General features: G+C 41.4%; 1 protein-coding gene across 7 annotated transcripts in view; it reads left to right on the top strand.

Annotated features, from left to right (window-relative positions):
- LOC126480797 (serrate RNA effector molecule homolog) overlaps nt 1-26,998 on the top strand; it is a 202,897-nt gene that overhangs the window by 62,231 nt on the left and 113,668 nt on the right. For 6 of the 7 annotated variants that reach the window (XM_050104151.1, XM_050104133.1, XM_050104160.1 and 3 more), the window contains exons 4-5: nt 1,861-1,995; nt 14,169-14,345. In XM_050104151.1, coding sequence (XP_049960108.1) covers nt 1,861-1,995; nt 14,169-14,345 — 312 coding nt within the window. The remainder of the gene's footprint in view (nt 1-1,860; nt 1,996-14,168; nt 14,346-26,998) is intronic. The other variant, XM_050104168.1, reaches the window with a different exon arrangement.

Here is a 26,998-nt window from a genome sequence, read left to right as displayed (position 1 = left end):
TTTTACTGGCAGTTCTTCATGATGATAATCACATCTGTGGTTGATCACCTAAAAATTTTACACACTTAATCACTTGTAGTCAATAAAAAATTATTTCCTTGCTGCAGTGTCATTATTATGTAGATTTCTGATCAAGAACTTCACATGTGCCTTTATTAAACTTGACAAAAATTCATCCACAGAGTGGCACGTGCTAGTCAATCCAAGTGCCATGCATCAGTTATGTACCAATCACCTATTATCAACTCACATCTGTGACTTATCTCACAATGAATCAACAGTTGCCTCCAATTATCTTTCAACTACCTCTCTGAATCTTACCCCTCAACAACTATCGCTCTAAAACTTATCCGGTTATAACTACCACTCCTTAACTACCTTCAACTGAGAATGCCCTCATGTCTTCTTTCATCATTCTACATCTAGTATATGTTGAAGTGTATACTAATACTTCCTAAATTATTTAAAAATTCTAATTTAATGACGTTTTAGTAAGCAACATTATATTAATTAACAAATGTCCTTATACCTGTCACAAATTCAAATATAAATTAATCTGGTTCTACTTTCTTAACAGATTTAAACAGTGCTCATTATTACATTTTTATACAAATGCTGAAATCTTTAAATTAAAATAACATAATAATTATTGAATATTAGGTCAAAATCTCTCACATTTCTGTAATAAGGAGTCTTAGTGCTTGAGATAAGTATTGATGAAATAAAAGTTTCTCAGTGAAACTAGCTACAATGGAGCAATCAGTGAAACACAAATTACTCTCTGAATTATGAGAAATTGGCAAACATGGCTTTTGGGGTAGTTTTGATATTTATTATGTAATTATTGTTCTAAATTGAATTGCTAAAAGGAAAGAAAAATTATCATTCATTTTCTCAAGTGGCAAGTGGAAATTATCCACTTTGTTACATTCCAAATTGAAAAACAGAAATTCTTAGAGCTCTTTCTGTTCAGGAGTTTGTTGTATTTTTTAAATAACTAAAGTTATTTTAGTCACTGTTTTTTAAGTCATATGTCACTACCTACATCAAGTACATAAATTCAATTGCTTCAGAAAACTATTACTTATATTTCAGTTTGATTGCTATTTTGGATTTCATCTCTTCATGTTTTTAGCACTTTTCAAGCACACTCTAAAATGTAGCTTTTAGATTTTTGTTGGATTTTCATAATAATGTATGCACTAATCTGAAGTATAGGTTTAAATAATATGTTTAGGAATTTTGCTACATTGTTTCACTATTTAAACTTACCACAGTTGAAATTGCAAAATGTTCTACAGATCATGTGAACGTTGTGTGTGTGTATTTTTAATTGGATAGTAGCCTTACAAAAGTGCTTGCTCCCACTTCTAGCATTGAGTAAAAATTTTGTGTGTGTCACAGCTTATGCTTTATTATGAGTAAACTGACACGTAACACAGCAAGTTAATGGAAGGAAAATAGAAATGTCTGATATGCTTTGGAATCATGCTGATGCTTGGGTATTATGCGATATTTTGTAACATAATTTAAAATTGGATTGTAATGTGGGTAGAATTGAAAGAGTCTTATGAATGCTGGTACCCGAGCTCACATGTGAGGCATATCTCACTTGACTTGAACATAGCTTCATCTTTGAGTTGTCCACTTGTTGTTTTGGTCCCTTCTTGTTGTGCTGTGCTACCTCATCCTTTCTTTTTATTCTCATGGAATTCTTTTCAGACTGACCTTGCTTGCACTCTTTTTGTTCTATACATCATGGTGCACTCTGACAATATTTCACTAAATATATGTGTTTTCTTGTGTGTTCATTCTTGGCTTATATCACATGCTGTGTTAGTGTTGTTATTTGGGTGGCAGGGATGACAGGAGAGGAGCCGGGGGATACGGCCATGAGGGTGCTGGTGGTGGGTATGGTGGAAACTATGGTGGCTCTTGGGCACATGAAAGCTATAATTCACAACATTCTTATGGAAATCACTCCAGTAGTCAAAGGTAATAATTGGCATTGTTTCTTAAGATATTTTGTATTATTTAAGATCTGCTTCTGTTGGTTTATTGGTTAAGATTAAATTTAGCATGCAGTTTTCATTTTGTACTGTCATAACATACTTCTGGTGCTAATCATTTGAACTGTTGCTCAAAGTTTTAACTCATGCACTGCTTATAGGTTTATGATAAATGTATTTCCAAAAGTTGGGCTATAGACATTGTTGTGTGTCGTGTGTCTTAAGGTTGTGTGCTTGTTGTTATAATGCATTTTAATTGAATATCCCATACATTACATTCTGTGACAATGAATTTCATGTGCTTTTATGTAGATTTTGTTAACTAGTGTTGCAACTAGAAATAAATATTCCTGTTGACAGTCATGTGTGACTTACAGACCAAGGTTGAAAAACTGGCGAAAAGGAAAGGAAAGGAAAGGAAAGGAAAGGAAAGGAAAGGAAAAGAAAAGAAAAAAACCACTTGTTCCTTGAAAAGAAAATTGAGAACTCAACTTCATTATTGCTTTATATGTATTTAAATGAGCATCTGTAGAGTTAACTGAAGGTGATAATTGGTTTTATGTCTCTTCTTTGCAGGAACATTAATTTATGAGTGTGCTGCTGTATGTGTGCACAATCAGTGCTGTAGTGTTCTTTCCTGTTTCCTTTGACCAAATGCGTGCATGCGCACGCACTCTTGTGTGTGTGTGTGTGTGTGTGTGTGTGTGTGTGTGTGTGTGTGTGTGTGTGTGTGTAAATGATTCATGAGCTGCATCACTTGAAGGTATTTAGGAGAGGTTTCCTGTTAAATCAGATGTGCACACCTCATTGTATCAGTCTGTTTTAAGGATATATTTAGCTGATTTCTCGTAACTAGTTATTACATCATGAATGTTGTAACTACTTTTTAGAGTGGTTATACAGAAACAGTATTAGATTAAATTCTGTAATACGAAATCCCCTAAGAGCCAAAAAACTGTAGTAGTATTTCGAAGTAATATTTAGTTAAAATTTTACAAAGAGTAGATATTCGAAATAGAGTAACGCAAAGTAGTACAAAGGGAATACAAGGAAGACATAACAGAGGTGCGTTTTGTTTTGGATGTAACATATAAACCAATGTGCAGCATTGTTAGGTCTCTTGAGTTTCTGTTTCCAGCGGTGACGAGTGTGTTCGCAGTTCTTCCATGGTAGTTGGAATTTTGGGATTAGAAGCCTAATTAAATTGCATTCTTACAACTGGATTAGACATTGGAGTGGTGGAGAATAGATTATTTTGGAATAAATTCAGAGACGGAGTCAGTTAAAGGTGATTGGGTGATTCGGTGTATGCGAATGATTATAGAGTATTGGGACCAAAAATAGTTTGGACCTTATCACATTAGTACCTTTGCCGCTCATTGTCAAGGTGATTCCGTTAATAAACGAGAAGTGAAAAATATTGCCCGTTAAAAGACTAAACTTGTGCTGAACAGACATTGAAAGGATTTGAACCCATAATTAATATCGTGTCGTGAGAACTGAGAAGCTTAGACATTGTAAGGCCCAGAGACATATTTATAATTTATCGGACATTAACGGCAAAGGACAGTTTTATGGGAAAGCATATCTTTGGTGATAGGTACAGGAAAGAACGTAGTACTGACTGACTGTTATCATACCGAAACAATACACACTAGGATCAACTCTCCTTTCATTGATCCGCCAGTGCCATCTCTCGTTAATTTAAGAACTTAATTGTGTCAATAAAACAGAAATATGTGAGACATTCACAGTGTTTACTAAATTCCATAATGAGCTAGTACATAGACAATAATATCTGTGAACATTCAAGGGTTATTGAAGGAAGCTGATAAACCTTTATACAGGGTGTTTCAAAAATGACCGGTATATTTGAAATGGCAATAAAAACTAAACGAGCAGCGATAGAAATACACCGTTTGTTGCAATATGCTTGGGACAACAGTACATTTTCAGGCAGACAAACTTTTGAAATTACAGTAGTTACAATTTTCAACAACAGATGGCGCTGCGGTCTGGGAAACTCTATAGTACGATATTTTCCACATATCCACCATGCGTAGCAATAATATGGCGTAGTCTCTGAATGAAATTACCCGAAACCTTTGACAACGTGTCTGGCGGAATGGCTTCACATGCAGATGAGATGTACTGCTGCAGCTGTTCAATTGTTTCTGGATTCTGGCGGTACACCTGGTCTTTCAAGTGTCCCCACAGAAAGAAGTCACAGGGGTTCATGTCTGGCGAATAGGGAGGCCAATCCACGCCGCCTCCTGTATGTTTCGGATAGCCCAAAGCAATCACACGATCATCGGAATATTCATTCAGGAAATTAAAGACGTCGGCCGTGCTATGTGGCCGGGCACCATCTTGCATAAACCACGAGGTGTTCGCAGTGTCGTCTAAGGCAGTTTGTACCGCCACAAATTCACGAAGAATGTCCAGATAGCGTGATGCAGTAATCGTTTCGGATCTGAAAAATGGGCCAATGATTCCTTTGGAAGAAATGGCGGCCCAGACCAGTACTTTTTGAGGATGCAGGGACGATGGGACTGCAACATGGGGCTTTTCGGTTCCCCATATGCGCCACTTCTGTTTATTGACGAAGCCGTCCAGGTAAAAATAAGCTTCGTCAGTAAACCAAATGCTGCCCACATGCATATCGCCGTCATCAATCCTGTGCACTATATCGTTAGCGAATGTCTCTCGTGCAGCAATGGTAGCGGCGCTGAGGGGTTGCCGCGTTTGAATTTTGTATGGATAGAGGTGTAAACTCTGGCGCATGAGACGATACGTGGACGTTGGCGTCATTTGGACCGCAGCTGCAACACGGGGAACGGAAACCCGAGGCCGCTGTTGGATCACCTGCTGCACTAGCTGCGCGTTGCCCTCTGTGGTTGCCGTACGCGGTCACCCTACCTTTCCAGCACGTTCATCCGTCACGTTCCCAGTCCGTTGAAATTTTTCAAACAGATCCTTTATTGTATCGCTTTTCGGTCCTTTGGTTACATTAAACCTCCGTTGAAAACTTCGTCTTGTTGCAACAACACTGTGTTCTAGGCGGTGGAATTCCAACACCAGAAAAATCCTCTGTTCTAAGGAATAAACCATGTTGTCTACAGCACACTTGCACGTTGTGAACAGCACACGCTTACAGCAGAAAGACGACGTACAGAATGGCGCACCCACAGACTGCGTTGTCTTCTATATCTTTCACATCACTTGCAGCGCCATCTGTTGTTGAACATTGTAACTACTGTAATTTCGAAAGTTTGTCCACCTGAAAATGTACCGTTGTCCCAAGCATATTGCAACAAACGGTGTATTTCTATCGCTGCTCGTTTAGTTTTTATTGCCGTTTCAAATATACCGGTCATTTTTGAAACACCCTGTACGAACAGATTTAATAGGATTCAACGAATGCATACAGACTGCTAAAGTAACTAAATCAGATTACTCAGGGGAACAAATTACTAAAAATAGACTAGAATTCAATTGATATCTCTCTCCAGAGTAATAAAAATAAAAACAAAACTGTCTTTGGATCCACCATGGTTGAAAGTGTATGAAATATCTCTGGAAAAATGCGTTCAATTTTCAACAGGTAGTTCGCACGACTAGATTCACAATGTGATTCAGAGATGTTTTATGCCCGACCCACATGACAGGGAATGGTTCTTAACTAGCCGGGACAATATATACGCAAACTTTTGAGATCAGCTCCGCTGCCTGGAGGTGGGGGGGGGGGGGGGGTTTCATGAAAGCGACATCTGTGCAGTCGCGACGACAGTGGGTGTGCGGGCATAATGTGGACCTACATTTCATTTACCAGTACAATTTCCTATCCACCACCAAGTACTGCAGTCATTCTGTTTAGTTTTAAATTTTTTGTATTGGTACTTGTTGGATGAATCATGCAGTTAGCATCTTTATTACATAGATGGCACATCTGATCATTAAAGAACGTGTGCAAGAACATGTAGTTCACAAAATAACTGATAACAGACCTTAACAAAGTATCATGGTAACTAGCCCTAAAAACAATTTTTTTAAATTATTGAGGGGGGGAAGGCAAATACATTAACTTGTTCAAAGTAAAATTGCTAGGTAAACTTCTGATTATACGGTAGATTCATTAAGGTATTGTCAGATATGTAAATATGGTATTATCACCTTAAAAACAAGTCCGTAGGATGACACAGGAGCCCTCCAGAAAATACAGACTTTATTATACGTGCAGGTTACACTCAGCACAGTAGTTCAATCTGCGAGTTTTAGCATTTTTTAAGGTGAATGGGCCTGTAGGGAATCAGGAAATGGCGTTTTCAAGTTGCTCAGTCCCTTTCACAAACTGACTTGCTTGTCTCAATGCTGTTCACATGAAAAGAGTAGGCTATATAGTCAACTTCAGGTATTAGGCCGCATGTACAAGTAGGGGAGTCATTGATGCCTATCCTGTGGAGATAGTTGGCGTAATTCCATTTATTGAAGCACATGCTCTTAAGTAGAGATAGACAAAACTATTCTTTTCAGAGATTGGATCAGAACTGGTCACTCACTGTAATAAACTAGTTCTTGTTCACGACTCACTGCTCACCATTCGCTCACAAAAATAAGAAAAGGAATGTACACTATCTTTTTAATTCACGTCACTAAATCTATATTTTTATCTGATTTGGCCCTGTTTTGAAAGAACATATATAGACGAGTAATAATTTTGTGCTATGTCCCCAGTAATTTTCAAATAAAGAGCTTTAAATTTTGTCTGCTGTAAAAAAAATTATAACTATTACAACAAAACCCTAAATATTTTTTATCAAGTGGAAGAATTTTAAGAATGAAGCCTGATTTGTGTTATATTTTGATACTTTTACTGGAAAAAATGCAATATAGGTGTTATAACAACAGTAATTCAAGTGTATCTGCAGTCATTATTTACAGTTAGTATTACTATATATGTTCCCATAAAGGAAAAATTAATCAATATTGTCATTTATAAATAATATTTGGCACATTTCAGGAGATGTGAGTCTCTCTCACTTCTCAGGGCATATTTGTCCTGCTTTTGAAAATATTTGTTCACGGGCCACTGATGTTGCTGTGATACATAACACTTTTAGAACCAATTGACATAGTGCTGAAGGAAAATATCCCTCCACTAAATATTTGTCCAGTTTGACAATTGGAGCACTTTGTGGGTTGTGACTTGCCAGAAGCTGACCAACAGTTTCATTGAACTTGTCCCAGATTGAAGAAGTCTCATGTGCCATCGTTGTAATTGGTTTAGAAATGAGCTCTGTTTTTTCTTCTTGAATAACAAATGCTTTCATTTCTGCAGTAGCCTTCATGCAATAGTCCTGAAATGTTTTTTTGTCATTTGAAAATCCTTGCCTTTGGATCGGGGTCCAATAACATTGCCTGACTAATCAATTCTTTTAATTTTTGGCGAGATCTCCATTTTTGAAAGCGAGACACTCATCTCTGAGGACATCTCTTTGGTTACCTCATCAAAAACTTTAAAAATATGTAAAGCATGTCGCATTATCTCCCAGTCTGTACCTTTTAAGTTTAAGGTCATCGATTTTACACTTCAAATAGTGAGAAAAGAAATTATGGGATCTTTATTTAAAGTAAGTGTTTGCAATATTTCATAAGTAGAGTTCCGTGTGGTTTGGACATCTTGTTTCACTTTGTCGGTCGGGATATGTGGAAGTTTCAGAAGCATGACAGTTAATTTCATATTTGATGCATTTTCTGTTATTATGGAAGTAATTTTAAAATTGATATTGTATTTGGGATAAAAGACTTTACCCAGTTTGAGATGTTTTCTGCTGTGCATCTGTTTTTGAATAGTATTATCTGAAAATCATTTTTAAAAGCTATATGTCTAATGTCCTACTTTTGTTTTTGAATAGTATTATCTGAAAATCATTTTTAAAAGCTATATGTCTAATGTCCTACTTTTATTTAATGTGAGCGTCTTTTTAATGTTGAAAAATTTACTTACTGGGTGTTGTAAATGAAAAGCACTTGAGGGTGAGGACACTACAAAAGGAAATAAATCAGGACTTGATCCAAAACCTGATGACACTTGTGGGCTGCATACTGCGTAAGACTCGTGTGCCTTTCTCGGAGGATATCTTCTCCCGAGATGGAAGCAGATGTCAGTGAGGACAGTTCAGAAGAAATGATTTTTTGAATTTCTGCACCGACTGATTGGCTTCCTGACCAACACTGTTCCAGAGGTACTGTAGGATCTTCGATTTTAGATATGTCATCAGGATTGATGATGAGCCAGAAGCCATGACAATTATCTGCTGTTAATAGCAGTGTTTTCCTTCTCCATCCATTTTGGTAAAATGGTACTGAACATTGCTCGTAATTCTTCTAGGCGAAGCAATGTGGATGACATATTGTGCAGCACTGTAAAGTACACTGGTAAAATTAAAATATTTGCTATTAACATAACCATTTTAAATTGTAAAAGCTTAAAGTGAGAGCAAATACACATGCAGCATGTTCTATAATCAGAAGTTACAGAGTAAGATGAAGGAAGTTGTGATCTGCGAAACCTAGAGCCACAATTGTGAAATTTGTATGGTATATGAAAAGGTCTGAAATAGTCAGAGCTATTAAGGAACTCGTAAAGACAAGCCTGACAATATGCGACGATTTCACCGCTGAAAGATGAAAATGTTCAATAATGTGATACCCGAATTTGGGCTACATCATGTGTGAACGAGAGATGGCAGGATAACGGTGCAGATAAAGGCTGGAAAAAAAGCAGTGCAAATGAATTCTAAAGTCTGTGGTTTAGGAGCTACAAACTGTTACTGTAGAACATAGTTGGCCATCACTTTCAACTCATTTTGACAAACTCCTCCATATATTTCAGAATATTGACATTCATGTCTTTCCTCTTAACGAATGTGGACAGCTGGCTCAAGCCAAGCATGGCCTCCAGTTCCTTAAATGTAGACTCCATTGTCCCAAGACACCACAGAAAGAACAGATAAGGTGGTGCAGTAGTGGCAAACAAAAGTTTTGACTTATTACCGACAGTGCTACATACGTACAATAGTAATGAAGACGAACAAGTCAAATACATCTTCATAAATATCAAATCCCTTAAGAAAATTTGTCTAATCTGCATCTTCTACAGACCTCCAAAAGTAGGCAGGATAGCCTGTTTCAAAATTGACCTTCCAAAATTTGATTCAACTTAGGAGCATACATATAATGCTAGGACCACTAACATAAGTATTCTGCCTCTTCACTGTGAAGTTCAAGTGTGCAGTTTCTTCATCAAATGTAACAGTATGTCAGCTTGTACCTACCCATAATGCAGCTTATAGTCAGGCCCCCATACATATATTTTACACAAAATTCACAAGCAGTAAAATTTGTACCTGGAATATCACATCATCATTTGATGACTGACTCCCTCTAAAATATGAAAGGAAGAAACTGTGACAACATACAGAGACTTTTAAGTGTATCAGTGTACCTGAACTTGTAGCAGAGCCACAAGAGATAATTTGGGAGATGATTTCCATACCATTCCTGGACATGAAAGACCAACTCCATGGATTTACTACCAAACTAACTATATTACACATTAAATATGCTCCCCCAAAGACTGGAAACATGAAGGGAAAACCTGCACCTTGGCTAATGCAAGAGATAAAATAGTTCATGAATCTCGGAGACACTGCACGTCGGACTTACAAATGGCCTGGTACCCTTGAAAATAGAATTGATTATAAGCATAAAGCAAACAGAGTCAGTCAGTCTGAGAGAAATGATAACTAAGACATGCCAATACATCAATCTAAAACATAAAGACCAGATGCTCTATGGAAAATCTTGTGCGATCTAGGGAGCAGCACGCAAAGTAGAAGCTCCAGCTGATCCCATTTTCCCAACCAAGGAACTAAACGAGAACTTTGCTTTAGTGATAACCTTCATTGAAATGTAAACAAAACATAGACTTACTATTTATTTCATGGAGGTAAATGGCAGTATCCGCAAAAAATTCTTTCCTGAGCTGACAATGCTGTTGAAAAATCCTTCAGCTCAGCGTTTACTGAACAGAACAACATCGCGTCCAAATGGTCAAGCTTATTATTGATCCACTATTGCTCATAACAACTACTGTCCCCTAGACAAATGTTGAAGCTTATTATTGATCCACTATTGCTCATAATAACTACTGTTCCCTAGAATTTGAAGCTTTTGCTTGGAGGCTGCACCTGAAACATCAGACCCGTCAGAATATAAGCACTCGAGATCCGATTGCCAAGAAGAGTAGCTGGGTCATTCTGTCTGACAGGAGAGTGAATGTAGACATCAGAAAAAAACTAAAAGTAAAAAACCTAAATGGGCAGATTAAAGAATACAGAAACAACTGGAAGGATTACGTCATGAGAGTGGAAGACAACGGATTACCAAAATTGATGATAATTATTATTCAGCTGGCAGAAGATATTTAGGAAGACTGAGGGAAATCAACAACTTCAGCTAAGAAAGCGTAACAGGCAAACGCCTAATACATGCAGAGGGAAGACTAAGAGATATCATATTAAAAATGTTATGATTTTTTAAGTAACTGTAATTACATATAAAACTCTGGTCCAGTGTAAGAGAGCTCCTAAAAGCATAAAAGCATTAATCTATTCAGTTTAAATGAATGAATATACAGCCTGTCACTGGATGAAAGGTAATTATTCAGAGATATGACAGGAAAGACTGTTTAAAGCAAGAAAACTTCATATGGTCAGATGCACTAATGTGAATGGTTTCCAAGATAGAAAATTATTAGTGTACATTGTTACTTATTTTCTTTATTTTTCAGTACACTATCATTGTTTACAATGGATCATAGTAGTGTAGTCGAAGTTGAGACAAATAATTTTGTATAGGGCACGTGGTCTATCAAGTCGGGGAAACTACCTCAAACTTTCTTATCTGCACCTCAGTGCACGTACATAGTGCAAGATTTTCAGTATTTTCTTGCTCTCTTCACGCAACCTATAAGTCCTTGAGTAAAAATGAATAGGACCTTTGTAAAGGAAATTAAATGTAATTAAATTTTGTACTGCACCAAGTTTTTGCTAGAGGCTACAGATTTCGTGTTATTCAAGAAAAATGTACAAAAGTAACTTTAAATATGTTCCATCTCAAAAACCATTTGGAATAGTGCATATGTCCAGATTTAGTTTTTTACTTCGAATGATCATTCCTGTTGTATCTCTGGATATTGACCATTCCTCCTGAGACAACATTATGCATGGATATCTTGTATGTTAAAATAATTATCTGTTTTGCATACTGTTATATTTAGTATCCTATTCATCCAAAGTAATTAAAGCCCTCATAAAGGCTACTGACACACCAACAGTAGCAACTATAAATGTAGCAGTCATAGAGGAAGACATAATAGTACACCTAAAAAGACCACCCACACAACAAGAAAACAGAAGAACAACAAGAGAAGACAAGACAATGATGACTAAACAAATCAAATAAGGATACAAAGAATAAAGAGCTGAACTCAGATGGAGAAGTACTCAATCAGAAAAATGAGTTGCCAAGCTGTATCACTGTGCCAAGAGTACAAACAAGATTGACACCTAAAGTCGCTGTGTGGTCTGCTACATGCTATCTTGTCTACGAGAGTGGTGTGGAGAGCAGTGAGCTAGTGAGACGGCCTGCAGTCCAATCGGTGAGAGTGGTGGGGAGTGCTGAGCTGTTGGAGGGTGGGGGGGGGGGGGGGTGATGCTTGTATCACTTTGTGATACACTACAACCATGCATTGGCTGAAGACTGCAGCTTTTATGGTTTTTGGCAGCATATTCCGTGTGCAGTGCTAAGTCAAAAGATAAGAAGTAGCAACACACTAAGTATGTAAACATTCGTTGAACTTCTGAAATTACAGAGATTCTTTTGAAATCAAGAGTGGAAACGTGATGCTGGAAGTGTTTTCTGCCTTAATGTATCATTCTGAAGAACTTCGGTATCATTTGCATCAGCGTGGTCGACGCAGTGGATTTTGAAGTGTTGAGACCCAGGTTCGACTCCCACCTGGGTAGAAGATTTTTTTCCATTCACGGACTGGCTGTTATCTTGTACTTACTTTCATGTCATCCTAATTAGCATTACTATTGAAATGGCTGAATAGGTACTGCCTGATAGCCAATAAATTGGGGGGGGGGGGGGGGGGAATGGAGCTTTTGTTATTTATCTCCATGGATGGGGAAAGCTACTAATAAGGTATGCTGATCCACACATATACAGGTCTATAACAGATTTTTTTGTAGCTTTTGTAACATTTTTGTAAGGATGTGGCGTGGTGTGCCTTTGTAGCAGCCTAGCACAAAATTTCCATCCCATTCATTATGAAGCCACCAGAGACGCATTTTGAAATCACTGAGCTACCACTCATTTTTTCCAAATAATACGTCATCCACTCTTTAGAAAGATCTGGTTCTTTGAATCTGTTCAGGAGCGGACTGCCCATCTGTACTCATAATAGACATTAGCTGCTGTCTGCTGCATATCCAGTTTGTAAAACACTGGTTTCTGGATGGGGCACTGTCCCATAAACTTATGTTTAATGTTGATTTTCCAAAAAGAATCCTATTGCTTTGGAATATAGTTTCACAGAAAGTATCCTTTTTAAAAATAAGAATGGGCCATCATGAAGCAAAGGATTTACAACTTTTTGCGTCAATGTAGCTTGTGATAAATGGTTTAGACAACTGATAATTTGTTAATTGAAGTAAAAATTGCATTTTCCATCCCAATTTCAGAAAGTTTAAATTCATTAATGGTTGGGTTACAAAGTACATAGTATCAGCTCTGAACACAAACCTGATCAGTGGAGGAGGAGGAAAGGCAGTGAAAATGTTTATTTTTGGAGGGGTTCATAATTTATTTTTGTGCTGACAGTAAAAATTCAAACTACTATAGGATCGTTGCAAAACATTTTTGGCTTTGCAGTTCATCTCTTCAGCAGGCAGCACATAAATATATCCAGTTTCTTATGATGTTCTGTTCATCAACTTGGTTTACTGACAGCACTTGGTGTTGTATCAAGGGGCGTTACACTTATTTTGAAGCCCAGGAGTGCACTCTAGGGATGAATGCTCATTCATTGCTCACCCACAGTAATCATTTCTCAAGCAGCCCCACTCAGCTTACTTGTACTACTTATGTTCTAGCGTTGCCCTTGTTGCAATTGTAGGTAATGGATTTGAAATGATAGCAACAGGGGTGATAAAACAAAATAAAAGCCAGAATGTGTTTTGAAATCACTGTTTAGTCATTGTATCAAAAACAATAAAATTGAGATAATCATCTGGAACAGGTAAATGGCCACAGGAAATGGTGAAGCATGAGATTCCAGAGTGTGCATTGATTTTTGGAGGCAGTTTCATGTGGAAAATTTGTGCATTGTAGCACACTGAAGTTAACATGGCCTTATTTCCATTCTGTGTGTTTCAGTGGCGAATACATTTCACAGAGATAGCTCACTTTTAACATAATTAAGCCTGAAATGAAATTTATTGAGCTGAATGTGGTGGAGTAATCATTCTGTTATGAAAATTAACTCGCTTCTATTGTACAATGCTTCATGATCTGATATAGGCGAAGAAACATGTTGAGGTGGATAGTAGTGCCTTTTCCAACTTCTTGAATTTTATTTAACTTTTTTGCCCCTTCATTTGTGTAGCAAGTGTGTGTGTGTGTGTGTGTGTGTGTGTGTGTGTGGTGGTGGTTTTTAAAAGAATAAGTTTGAAAGAACGACAGTCTTCTTGTTCTGGTTCATATTCAGTACAGATTATATAAGTTCCAAAAGCAAAATTTTATATTCAAAACATATATTTTAATGTTACTGCAGTGTATGACAACAGTGATAGTCTGACATCATTAACGACAAGTAGCTAATTTTGTGTAGTGCATGTTGGAGATGATAATGAAGTGTTCATCATAACTAAAGATTTTTTGTTTATATTTAACTGGTACTGATCAGAAGTATAATTAGTAACAAATACATTCCTTAATGGATTTTGAAAATCTGTTATTTAGTCATTTTTAAGAAAATTAATTTATCTATATGGCAAAAAATACAAACCTAGCATTTTTTAAAATTTGCAGCCGTGATATGCAGTCCATTGAGACACAGCCTCCAATGATGTCATTCAAAGCATACCTGCAAACCCAGGATGACAATATAACAGATGAAGAAGCTATCAGGAAGTACAATGAATACAAGTTAGAATTCAAGAGACAGCAACTAAATGAATTCTTTGTGGCACATAAAGAAGAAGAATGGTAATTTTACTTTTACGACAGTCATTCATGAATTTGAATATCTTGATCTGATGCAGATATCACTGCACAGTAGAAATGAGAAAGTTCTTGTTTAACCTTGTGACCTTTTTTTTCAGGGGTATTAACTTAGGAAAGAAAAGTGTCTTCCCCCGTTTTATATATAAATATGTGTATAACACAGAGTTTTCTGAGATGGAAATATCTAGTCATTAATTCATTTAATTTTGTCTTTTTGTGTTTTCTCTTAATTAGTGTAACTGCACTGCAGATTGTGCATATAAGTATTTTGTTACGATGCTGTTTGATCTCATTAATTTGTTGCAGCCTATGTTACAAATTAGCAGATAATAGATATAGTATGTATGCTGTCCAGGACAAAACACGTTAAAAAGAAAGTATATCTAAAAACAAAGATGATGTGACTTACCAAATGAAAGTGCTGGCAGGTCGACAGACACACAAACAAACACAAACATACACACAAGTCTGCTTGTGTCTGTATATGTGTGGATGGATATGTGTGTGTGTGCGAGTGTATACCCGTCCTTTTTTCCCCCTAAGGTAAGTCTTTCCGCTCCTGGGATTGGAATGACTCCTTACCCTCTCCCTTAAAACCCACATCCTTTCGTCTTTCCCTCCCCTTCCCTCTTTCCTGATGAGGCAACAGTTTGTTGCGAAAGCTTGAATTTTGTGTGTATGTTTGTGTTTGTTTGTGTGTCTGTCGACCTGCCAGCACTTTCATTTGGTAAGTCACATCATCTTTGTTTTTAGATATATTTTTCCTACGTGGAATGTTTCCCTCTATTATAAAAAGAAAGTATGTTGTTCATATTTACTTTTTATGCAGTTAAATTTATTCTAAAGTGACAGTCTGTGTTTTCATACCTTTTTTAATTATATTAGTCATTTTGCTATGGTACACATTTACACTGTGCTTTGAAGAATTCAGCTGTTTTATGGGCAGTCCAATAGTTAGCGAATAGTTTAGAATATGGATGGAAGCAACCTTGTGGTAGTTGTCGTGTTCCAGTTAACTGTTCGGGAAAATAACTATTACCAGACACTTGTAACTTACTGTGAGACATTATCCTTCTGAACGGCAATTTTGGGAGAGGGGTTTTGCTATGCTTACTGAAAAGCATAACTTTTTAGGCGCATTTCTTGTATTAATTTTCATATTGTATTTTGTACCAATGAATCCCATCTGGTAGATGTAGAGGCATCAGAATCAATATTTTGAAGATTACTCATTAAATTCACATTTCAGTTATTCTTTTGTGGTGAAGGGTGTGAAAGCTGTGAATGACGAAAGAAAATAAGTTTTTCTTGTGGTTTGTGACCACTGTCTCACTTGTTGATGCCAAGTTACTTACTTGCGAATTTTCATTTCATTGCTCAAAACAGTGTTACATTCATTTCATACCGTTTACATTTGCTACCTATTTCAAGAGAGAGCTGATCATTATTTGTCATTTTCAGAGAAAGAATTAAGATTTGAATATTTTGGCAAACAATCTTTTGTACGAGCTAGGATAGTTCAATTTATCTTTAGAAAGCACTCTCACACTCTCAACAGCTTTTGTGTTTAATGTTCTGCCTCTATAGGAGAACCTACAGTTTATCATGCACTTATCATGTTTTGCATGCATCAGTAGTTACTAGTTGTGATGGAAGTTGCATATGGTAGGAAAAAATCTGCAGCCAAACACTGGGTCAATCCTTCTACCTTTATATGTGATGTGAGGTCAACATAGCCAACAAATCACACCTCTGTGCATAAAAAAATTAAAGAAAATGACACAGAGTGCACTTACATTTATACACACATTTATCTTTATAATTTGAAACTGTGGAAGGATGCAGTCACACGATATTCTTCAATTTTGTGTCAGAAAGTCTTGCCACTCATTGCTAAGGCTGCAAAATAGAAGACATATAAAATTAGTTTGACCATTGTTGAATGGTTTGTTGAAATTAGTCAGTACACATTGTGTATGGATTGCTATTGCAGTGGAACAATGTCAACAGAAGTAGATTCATGTGAGGGAAATTTGTTTCGAAAATTAATGTTGGACTGAAGAAACAGTAGACTTTTAGGAATAATGTCTCTAAAAAATTGCATTAGCTAGCAAAACCTAACTTTGCATTTAACTGTAATGGAAATTCGTGGATGGGGCAGTATGTAAAATAAGGGAAAGGCAGTCACTCGCCTACAATGGATTGATGCATGGGGTACAATAACAGAAATCAGGGTTCACACTGACTTTTGAGAACCAACTCTTTTTTTTTGTGGCAAAAGTACACACATTAACACACACAACCACACAGACACCCAAATGCATGCTCCCATGGCCCCGGGAATAATGTGGCCACAGGAATGTGCATTTTGGTGTCTGTGTGGTTTTGTGTGTGTGAATGGGTGTACTCCTAGAGAAAGAGCTAGTGCGAATGCTGTTTTCTACTGTGTGCTACTGCGCTCCACGCATCGACCTGGTGTAGGTGCGTGGTTGTATTCCCTTATTTTATATTTATCTTATGTATCTTTTCTGCAAATATAATCTCTATTTTTGACAACACTAAATATTAAAATAGTTAAAATGCAAATTTAATGATGGTTTTTAACTATTTCAGCTTTGGAGGATTTCTCTTTAAAAGTATGTGCTCATATTTACCTCACTGTTCTCTCACTGGGGGAGTCACTGAAAGCGTAATTACTTTGCCTGCTAAATGTATCATGTTACTGGTGACACTGATACCGCATTTACTCGACTGTAAGAAGGGATTTTTTCCCAAATTTGTCATTCGAAAAATATTGGCCCTTCTTACATTCACAAATCAAGGTTTGGTTATGAACTCAGTGTTTTGACGTTATGTAATAGCTTAATATAAGGGTTCTCTTAAATTAGCAGAGGAGGCTTTGGTATTTCAGGTTACACACAGACTTAATTTGATGATTTCATAACGGTGGGTGATGGGATGCTGTGGCACCAGAGTGCCTGAATGTGAGAAGGGTAGTGGCGAGGGGGCAGCGAATCTCATCGTGCTGCCAGCTGTGGGAATACATCTCTTGTACCTGGACTTTGATGAACATTTACCACATTTAAACTGTACTTTGCTCAAATGTAAATGTAGTCAAAACTGAATGGACGTTACAAATGGACAAATAGTCAGCAACAGCATACATTTCTGCAGAACATCCAAAATGAAGGATAATGAACGAAAAACAAGATTCAATAGGCATTAAAGCAGCTACTGTGTAACAACACTGTTGATTTTCAAGACTTGAAAAGAAGGATGAAACACAGTGTTCTGTTAGTCTGAAGTGGACACATTTCTGTTGATTCCGCACTAAGAAGCCAAGTGCATAACATCTTTCTGTTATTCAGTTTGCTGTAAGAACAGTAAATTATAGCAATTTATCATCGATGTAAATAACAGCCATGATTCGGTTGAGAAACGTAGATGTATGAGTGTACAGTTCACAATTGATTCTCATTGACAGTGTTGTTTCTTGTGTTCTTCAGTCTGAAGCTAGGTTTAATGCAGCTTTCTTTATGCTGCTCTGTCCTGTGCATACCTCTGTATCTCCTGATAATAGCCCACCCTCTATCCCCCTGACACGCGCGCGCGCGCCCACACACACACACACACACACACACACACACACACACACACACACACACACAGTGGCTCACAGTTCCTTCACGAGTTTGTGCATGGCGCCCACAGGGCCCTGAGCTGTTGCAGTCCATTCTTCCTTTCCAGGCTGCATTTTCTTCCCAGCGCCCTTTCACCCTGTCCTCACTTCTTCCCCACCCTCTCCTACACCTCTTTGTGTTTTTACTTCTGTTAACTTGGCTATCCACAAGGTTTCCTGTATTCCTTGTGATTTTGTTTCTCTTGCCTTTTCTCCTTCATCCTTTTTTGGGTTGTTTTGTCCCTTTTTGGGCTTTGACCTCCACTGCTAAATGTATGTTCTGTCTGTAGTGTGAGCCATTTGGGGAAAAACACCCTTCCTAGCATCTACAGTGTGGATTCTTCCCTCTCCCCCCTCCCCCTCTTTACCCCCTCCTCCTCTACCGTAACCCCCCTCCCCCGCTATGCTAGGTCACCAGCATGTATATCCAGTCCGTATGGCGGGGGCGGGGCTGTCATGTACTCATCTGGCTGAGCCGTTTGTCAACACAGGGATCACACTTCTGATATTTGAGATGTTTTCTTCTCATGTGTGCCTAGAAGTGGTTGCTTGTCATTTTGGATCACTGTAAAACTCCCGGAAATGACTTCCGTGCCAGACGGTCCTTGCTGTGGCTGGGTGGCACCCGTAGAGAGAGCCCTTGATCGGAGTGGGTGGTATCAGAGTGGGTGCTTTGCTCATGAAGCATATCAAACTCAGGAAATGTGGCCATTCTCCTACGGCCATCGCCTAGAGTGGTAACTGATCACTGAATGGTGCTTCGTATGACCCTGCAGCCTTTCCTTCCCTGGCAACATCCTGAGAGGAGGCCAGGCTCGCTGGCTTGGGGCGAAACACTTTCCCTGCTATGTGGTCTATACTAGGACGGACGGAGACACATTCACCACCACAGATTCACTATTTTTTGTGGAAAATATCGAAGCCAAGTTTACCAAAGCTTCTTCTGCCACCCAGTCTGCAGTTCTTTGTACTTGTGATCATCTTTGCAACAGGCTCTCCTGTCTCTGAAATGGTCCTGGGAGGCATTTTTCATAGGGACCTCATCTTTCAAACTGATGAACTCCATGCTAATCTGGAATGACGAGGTGTTTGATGTGTGCAGAAAAGTTGCAAGGACAACCACACCAATACCAGCATCTTTATTCTGGCTTTGGAGGGAGATATCTTCTCAGGGAAGGCCAAGGTTATGTGTTATCGGTTTGATGTGAATCTGTACATGCCGCCAACCATGAGCCCCCTGTGGGTCCAGGGGTTCAAATAGGACCACACTATTCCTGCCTGTCGTAAGAGGCGACTGAAAGGAGTTCCAACATTTCGCCGTTTTTGTGATGGTCCCCTCTCAGATTTGACCTCCACCTTCTCCAAATTTCTGTTGCTAGTGCGTGCCAATTGGGGAAGGATGCCTTATGTGGTGTTTTTTGTTTGTCCAATGTGCACCAAGCTCTTGAATGCTACTTATTGTGTAGTGGGCTTTGCACCCAACGTCTTATGGGTTGCCTACTTCTCGTCTCCTGTGCCGTCCCATCCTTCGTGCCCACAACAATTCTGGACCATTTCGGCACCCAAAATCCAGCGCGGTAGCCAGTCCGTCATGGTGGGGTTGTCATGTACCCTCTTGGTGGTAGCCCCCTGACAACACAGGGATCGCACTGCTGATGCCTGAGCTGAGACTTCCCCACATATGCCAAGGAGTATGTGCCCATCCTTCCTGGGGCACCAGAATTCCCGGCAATGGCTATTCTTCCAGGTGGCCCTTGCTGAGGCTGGGTGGTGCCCTTGGGGAAGCCCCTGGTCAGAGTGGGTGGCATCAGGGTGGATGACCCACAATTAAACAGGTTAAATTGAATCAAGCTGGTGATCGCTCGGTCCCAGCAGTCTCAAAGCGAGTAAGGAATGATTTTGATGCTGTGAGCAGCAGGACTGATGAAGCGACCTTTCAGGCAATGAAGCCCCAGTTTTTTGTCGATAGGTTTGGGAAAGTGGAGGCATTGTCCAAAATGCGTAGCGGGTCGATTTTGATCCAAACAGCTGCCCCTGCCTAGTTGCGGGCGTTGTTCGCCTGTGATAAGCCTTAACATGGGCCAGGGTGTTATTTTCCATTGAGACCCTTTGCAGTCGGATGAGGAGCTACGTGCCAACTTAGAGCGATGGGGTGTCCTCTTTGTCCGGCGCATACATAGGGGACCCAAAGATAACAGGGAAGCTACCAGTGCCTTCATGTTGGTTTTGAGGGTGACTTGTTATCTGAAAAGGTCAAGGTGATGGTTTACCATTGTGACGTGAAACCATGTGTCCCCCCTCTTATGCGGTGCTTCCAGTGCTGGAAGTTTGGACACATGTCATCTTGCTGTACCTCCAGCACCACATGCAGGGATTGCAGTCGTCCTCTGCACCCAGGCGCTCCGTATATGCTTCCTCCCATGTGTGTTAGCTGTGGGAAGCACCACTACCCCTGCTCGTCTGACTGCCTTGTTCTCCATAAGGAGTGGCGAATAATGGAGATAAAAACCCTGGACAAGCTCACCTATCAAAATGCAAAGAGGAAATACGAAAGACTTCATCCTGTTCAAATGACTACATCATATGCTGCGACTGTGACTTTGTTGCCCCATTGGCAACAGCTGTCCCTGCATTTGTTAAACCTCCAGTGGGCCCTCAGAGCCGCACCGACTCTTCCCCCATGTCCATGATGGGGGACACTGCTTCTTCTGGTGCTCTCGAGGTACCTCCTTTGGGAGACCAACCCCCCCAAATTGATGGGGATATCGGACCCTGTCCCCAAGCCAGAGGCACGCCTGCCGCCTCCGGCTTCTCTCATGCGGAAAGGGTCCCTTGGAAATCTGCCTTCTAAGGCATCCTCCAGCACGACAGCTGCCACCAGTCAGTGGCTCGAGGAGCCACGAGTGGCAGATCGAAGAACTTCCTGCTCTTCGTCTGTCTGTGGCCCTCCTTCTGAGACTCCCTCCCAATTTGCTCTTAAGGAGCAGCGGGCTGGAGGAGGAGGAGGAGGAGGAGGAGGAGGAGAAGAAGCTGGGTTAGAAGGAAGAGGTTCAAGCTGCCTTTGTGCTACCTGTTACTAACAGCTCTGCGTCTGAGGACGATTTCCAGATTTTGGCATCCCCGACGACCTCGATCTCGCCTCTATCTCAGACGCAATGGTTCTCGATTCAGACTCACCTTCGGTGGTGGTAGATGACTCAATGGCGTAATCTGACTCCTCGGTCCCTTCATGATTTTTTCGGCTGCAGACAGTGTCATTCTCCAGTGGAATGCAGCAGTTTTTCCACCACCTTGCTGAGCTCCGACAACTTCTCAGCCCTGACCCTTTGTTCCGCATTGATCTCCAGTAAACCCCCATCCTCCATGGCTATCGGGGTTATTATAAGAATCGGGTAGCTTATACGAGGATATCTGGTGGAATCTGCATCTGCGTCCTTAACTCTCTTTACAGCGAGTGTGTACCTCTTCAAACATATTTAGAGGCTGTCACTGTTAGGGTGAGAACGCCACAGGCTGTTACTATCTGCAGTATGTATGTTCCACTGGATGGTGATGTCCCACAGCGTGTATCGGCTGCACTGATAGCCCAACTGCCGCCACCTTTTCTGTTACTGGGCGACTTCAACGCCTGTAATCCTTTGTGGGGTGGATTTGTGGCAACAGGCTGAGGCAGTGTCATTGTGCAAGTGTTGGTACAGCTCGACCTTTCTCTCTTAAATAATGATGCCGCCACACATTACAGTGTGGCGCATGGCACGTACTCAGCCATCAACCTTTCGGTCTGCAGCCCTGGCCTTCTAACATCTGTCCAGTGGAGTGTGCATGGTGACTTATGCGGTAGTGACCACTTTCTGATCTTTCTGTCACTGCCACAGCGTCATTCTTTTGGGCGCCTCCCCAGTGGGCCTTGAATATGACTGACTGGGACTCGTTCACCTCCATTGCCACTATTGAGCCTCTTTCTCATGATGCCATTGATGTGGTGGTTCACACGATAACCACTGGGCTCGTTTCTGCAGCAGAATCTGCAATTCCCTATTCTTCTGGGTCCCTTCGGCAGAGGACTGTGCTCTCGGCGGTCACCAGAGATCGCTGAAGCGATTACAGATTGCAGATGGGCTTTCCAAAGTCATAAGTGGCACCCATCACTGGAACACCTCATTGCCTTTAAACAGCTCCGTGTCCGAGCCCAACGCCTTATTCACTGACTGTAGCTGGAATGCTGGGAAAGGTAGTCTCCACCATTGGCATCCGTACCTCTCCATCACAGGTTTGGACCAAGATTAGGCGACTCTGTGGATATCAGATCCCCATCAGCATACCTGGTTTTCCCTGAATGGAGCAGTCTGTACTGAATCAGACACGATTGCAGAACTCTTAGCAGAGTATTATGCTAAGCGTTCCACTTCTACGAATTACCCGCTGGCCTTCCGCTCCCTGAAAGAGTGGTTGGAACATCGGAGCCTTTCATTCCATACGCACCACCCCGAATCGTACAATGTTCCATTCAGTGAGTGGGAATTCCAAAGTGCCGTAGCCCCTTGCCCTGAAAAGGCTCCCGCGCCGGATTGCATCCACTATCAGATGCTCAAACACTTCTCGGTGAACTGCCAGCAACACCTCCTAGACCTTTTCAACCGTATCTGGGTTGAGGATGAGTTCCCATCACAATTCCGGAAAAGCATCATCATACTGGTGTCGAAACCTGGCAAGAACTCCCTGTAGGTGGACAGCTACTGCCCCATTAGCCTCACCAATGTTCTGTGCAAGTTGCTTGAACGCATGGTGAGCCAGAGGTTGAGTTGGCTACTTGAGTCTTGGGGCCTTCTGGCTCCGTCTCAGGGTGGGTTCCGTAAGGGCCACCCTGCCTCCGATAATCTGGTATGCCAGGAGTCCAACGTCCGTACAGCATTTGCCCGCCATCAGCATCTGGTTGCTGTCTCTTTTGAGATGCGGAAGGCGTACGATACAACATGGCAACATCACATCCTCACCACGCTTCATGGGTGGGGTCTTACAGGCCCGCTCCCAATTTTTATTCAAAATTTTCTGTCGCTTCATTCCTTCTGCGTACAAGTTGGTCCCTCCCATAGTTCCCCCTGAGTCCATGAGAATGGGGTCCCGCAAGGCTCTGTCTTGAGTGTCTGCCACTTTTTAGTTGCTATCAATGGGCTAGCTGCAGCTGTGGGAACATCCGTATCAGCTTCTTTGTATGCTGATAACTTTTGCCTGTACTACAGCTCTACTGGAATTGTAGTTGCTGAATGGCAGCTGCAGGGCACTATCTGCAAGGTGCAGTCTTGGGCTGTAACATACAGCTTCCAGTTTTTGGCCGCCAAGACTTGCGTCATGCATTTCTGCCGGTGTCGCACTATTCATCCTGAGCCACAGCTTTATCTTGACGGCGAACCTCTTTCTGTGGTGGAGACGCATCGGTTTTTGGGATTGCTTTTTGATACTCAGTTGACTTGGCTCCCTAATATTCAGCAGCTTAAACAAATGTGCTGGCGGCATCTTAACGCTCTTCATTGCTTGAGTCACACCAGCTGGGGTGTCGATCAGTCTACCCTTCTATGACATATGTTCTCTGCCAGCTACGCATTGGCCACACCTGGTTGACGCACGCTCATTTATTGCGCTGCGAGAACCCACCTCTATGTCGCTGATTTCACTAAAGTCAGGTGTCGCAGGGTGTGGGTACTGCGATGTTTGCGTACTTCTGGTTAAGGTTATACGTTAACACATGCTCATCTGGAGATAGATTGGGTCGAAGTTGAATGAAGGGTAGCGGTTTGAAGGGCAGAGGGGAAAAAAAAGTGCCAAGGTAAGAACCAAGGTAAAAAAACCTCTGCGATAGTTAGGTCAGGTGGTAAGAGCAGTAGCGGATGTCTCGCTGCCTGCGATAGGTCATGCAAGGGTAGGCTTTGTTAGTAGTGGGTATCATTCATGTCGATACCTTGACATTGTGCGGTGCTGTTGCTTGGCAGTTGCCACTGGGTGCCAGTGTTGCACTCTCGATCAGCGTCAGCAACCTGCAAAAGTTAGGTTTATCATCGTTTTTGTGTCTGATAGGTCATATATATCGGATGCACAGTGTAGGGTGATGTTGGTGAATTGTTTGTGTGTCAGTGGGCAGGGCTCGTCTGTTTCCCTGCTGTTGCCTGTTGGTTGGCTCTAATAGCAGCTGGTAATTTCCAGTCAGCATTGCTGATATGCAGGGGCTTGCCGATGTTTGTCGCTTTTTGGCGTATGTTAGCTTGCCATAGGTGGTTATGCCCTAGCTAGTAGTGTCTTTGGCCGCTTGTGCTTCCACTTATGGTTGTTGGCCTGTCTGCTTTTAACTGCACTCAGGCAGAGGTTTGTGCTGCCTGATACAATCCCTGCACGTTTAACGGATGATGCTGCAATGACAGGCTTAGTCTTGAGTTTTATTCGAGCAGGGTTTTTTTTCGCTCAATCTGAGGGATTGTCTCTTTTGTGTGTTGAGTCTGGCCTCTGGTTTTAGATTGGGGTTTTTATTGTGTCTCTTGGTGGTTGGCCTTTTTTTTTTTTTTCTCATGGTCAGCCAACCATTGTAACACTCTGTGTTCTTTTATTTCTTTTTTTCTGGTCTTTGTTTGTGTCTTTCTTGTTCTGTGTTGTCCCTTGTCCTCTCCATTGCTTATTCCTTGTGGATGTTTAATGGTCGTGGATAAAGGGACTGATGACCTTTGCAGTCTGGTCCCTTCAACCCCACAAACCAACCAGCCAACCATGAGGTGCTTTCGGTGCTTGCATTTTGGGCACATGTCTTAATGAGATACCCTCTGTGTGGTGGCAATGGACACTAACTCCGTGAGGGGAGCCCCTGTGTTCTACTTTCCACGGTCACCAGATTTCCCAGTGTACAAGAAATAAAATAAGATACAAGAGTATAAGTGCCTGGATCATATATCTTACACTGAGGCTCATCAAAAATATGACCGACTCCACCCTGTGTCAATGACTTCTACTTTTGCCTCTGTTACTTACTCCCCCCCCCCCCCCCCCCCTCCCCTACCTCTTCCTTACCTCAGTCCCACCCCCCTCTCCTCTCCCCCTCTCGTGTGATTCCCACATCCTCCCCTCCAGGTTCCACTCACCCTGCTTGGCCAAAGAAGTGGCACCTCCCCCCCCCCCCCCCCCCCCCCCCCCCTTCTTCAGTGCCAACTGGTGATGGGACTCCCTCCCAGGATCCCTCCCCACAGTGTCTCACAGCCACCACAACTCGACTGCAGGACATACAGTCTGGGTCCCCCCAGGTTGCCTGCTCTTTTTTGGTTCCCGATCGTGCAGAAGCGTGCTGTCCCTCTGTGCCCTGCCCTCCTCAGTCTATGCAAAAGTGATGCCTTCCGGAGGTGCCATCTCCCCCCTCGTAACTTGAGCCTGACATCTTATTTATGTATGTCACCTTGTTGTTGTTGGTGACAGATGTTGACCCGGGACTTGATTGGCTCCAACCCATTCACCTCCCATTTGGATACTGACTTCATAATTATTCAGTGGAACTGTAATGGGTACTACCACCAATTCCCAGAGTTGCAGTGCCTCATTGCCTCTTACTCAGCAGCTTGTGTCGTTCTGTAGAGTCTCATTTTACTGACGCTCATTCACCAATTCTTAGTGGGTCCCATGCTTTATCAGAACCAGGTCAACCCTTTGAGGACTTCTGGTGGTGTCTGCATGTTGGTCCATACAGATACTGTTAGTACTTGGGTCCCACTTTTACCGCATTGGAAGAAGTTGCAATTCTGGTGCATTTGGACTCTGCTGTCACGATTTTCAATCTCTATCGTCGTCTTGACAGGCCACCTACATCTGGTACCTTAACTGCTCCACTGCAACAACTCCCCTCTCCCTTCCTCCTCCTTGGAGATTTTAATGCCCATCAACTTTTGTGGGGCATGCTTGTTCATTTAGTCGGGGGCTCCTCATTGATGAAATTCTTGTGGACCGTAACCTATGCCTTCTTAATGATGGTTCCCCCACTCATTTTAGTGCTGCGTATGAAACTTTCTCTGCAATTGATATTTTGCTTTCTTGCCCTCTTTGTCCCTCTTTTTCCCTCCCCTTCTTTCTTCCTTGCACTGGTCGCCACACAATGACCTATGTGATAGTAACCACTTCCATTGATTCTCTGATTCCCTTCCCACCTCCAAATGACCAGGTTTCCCTACTGGATCTTCTGTCGTGCTGATTGGCCTTTATATACCTCCTAGGTCGTGTTTCCTCCTTTTTGTCAGGTTGTATTGATGAAGCCGTTATTGCTCTCTCCGATAAGATAATCGACATTGTCGGTCCCCACTTGACGGGCTCCATTCACTGTCGGCTGTTGCCTCCACTATCTGTGATCATCACACATTGCAGCATCTTAAGCAGCACCCGTTCTCTGCTAGTCTTATTACCTTTAAACATCTTCACACCAAAGCCTGTTACTTAATCAAATAGAACATATGGGTGTGTTGGGAACACTTTGTCTCCTCTCTAGGTTCTTCTTTCCCTTTGTCACGGGTATGGGCTACACTCTGCATCCTCCTAGGTTGTCAGCGGCAATCTTCCATTCTGGGCCTTGCCCTTCCAGGTGGCCTTTGTACAGTTCCATCAGATCTCGCAGAACACGTCACGACCCGTTTTGTGATGGCATCAATATCAGTCTCCTACCCAGTTGCCTTCCACCTCCAGCTATAGTGGGTTGAAGCTTCCCACTAATGTTCTACGTATTGTCAGGTGGCATATTACAATGAACTTTCACTGACTGGGATCTTCTTCTGGTCCTCTCTTCTTCCCACGAGTCAGCTCCTGGCCTTGACACCATCCTTAACTAATTACTTCAATACCTCAGTCCTACACAGTGGCAGTATCTCCTCCAGGTGTTTAACCATATTTGGCTGTAAGGCATTCTCCCCTCTCAGTGGAGAGATAGTATTGTGGTTCCTGT

This window comes from Schistocerca serialis, chromosome 1 (genome assembly GCF_023864345.2).
Source record: "Schistocerca serialis cubense isolate TAMUIC-IGC-003099 chromosome 1, iqSchSeri2.2, whole genome shotgun sequence".
Lineage (NCBI taxonomy): Eukaryota > Metazoa > Arthropoda > Insecta > Orthoptera > Acrididae > Schistocerca > Schistocerca serialis.
This window is presented reverse-complemented; position numbering and strand designations above follow the sequence as displayed.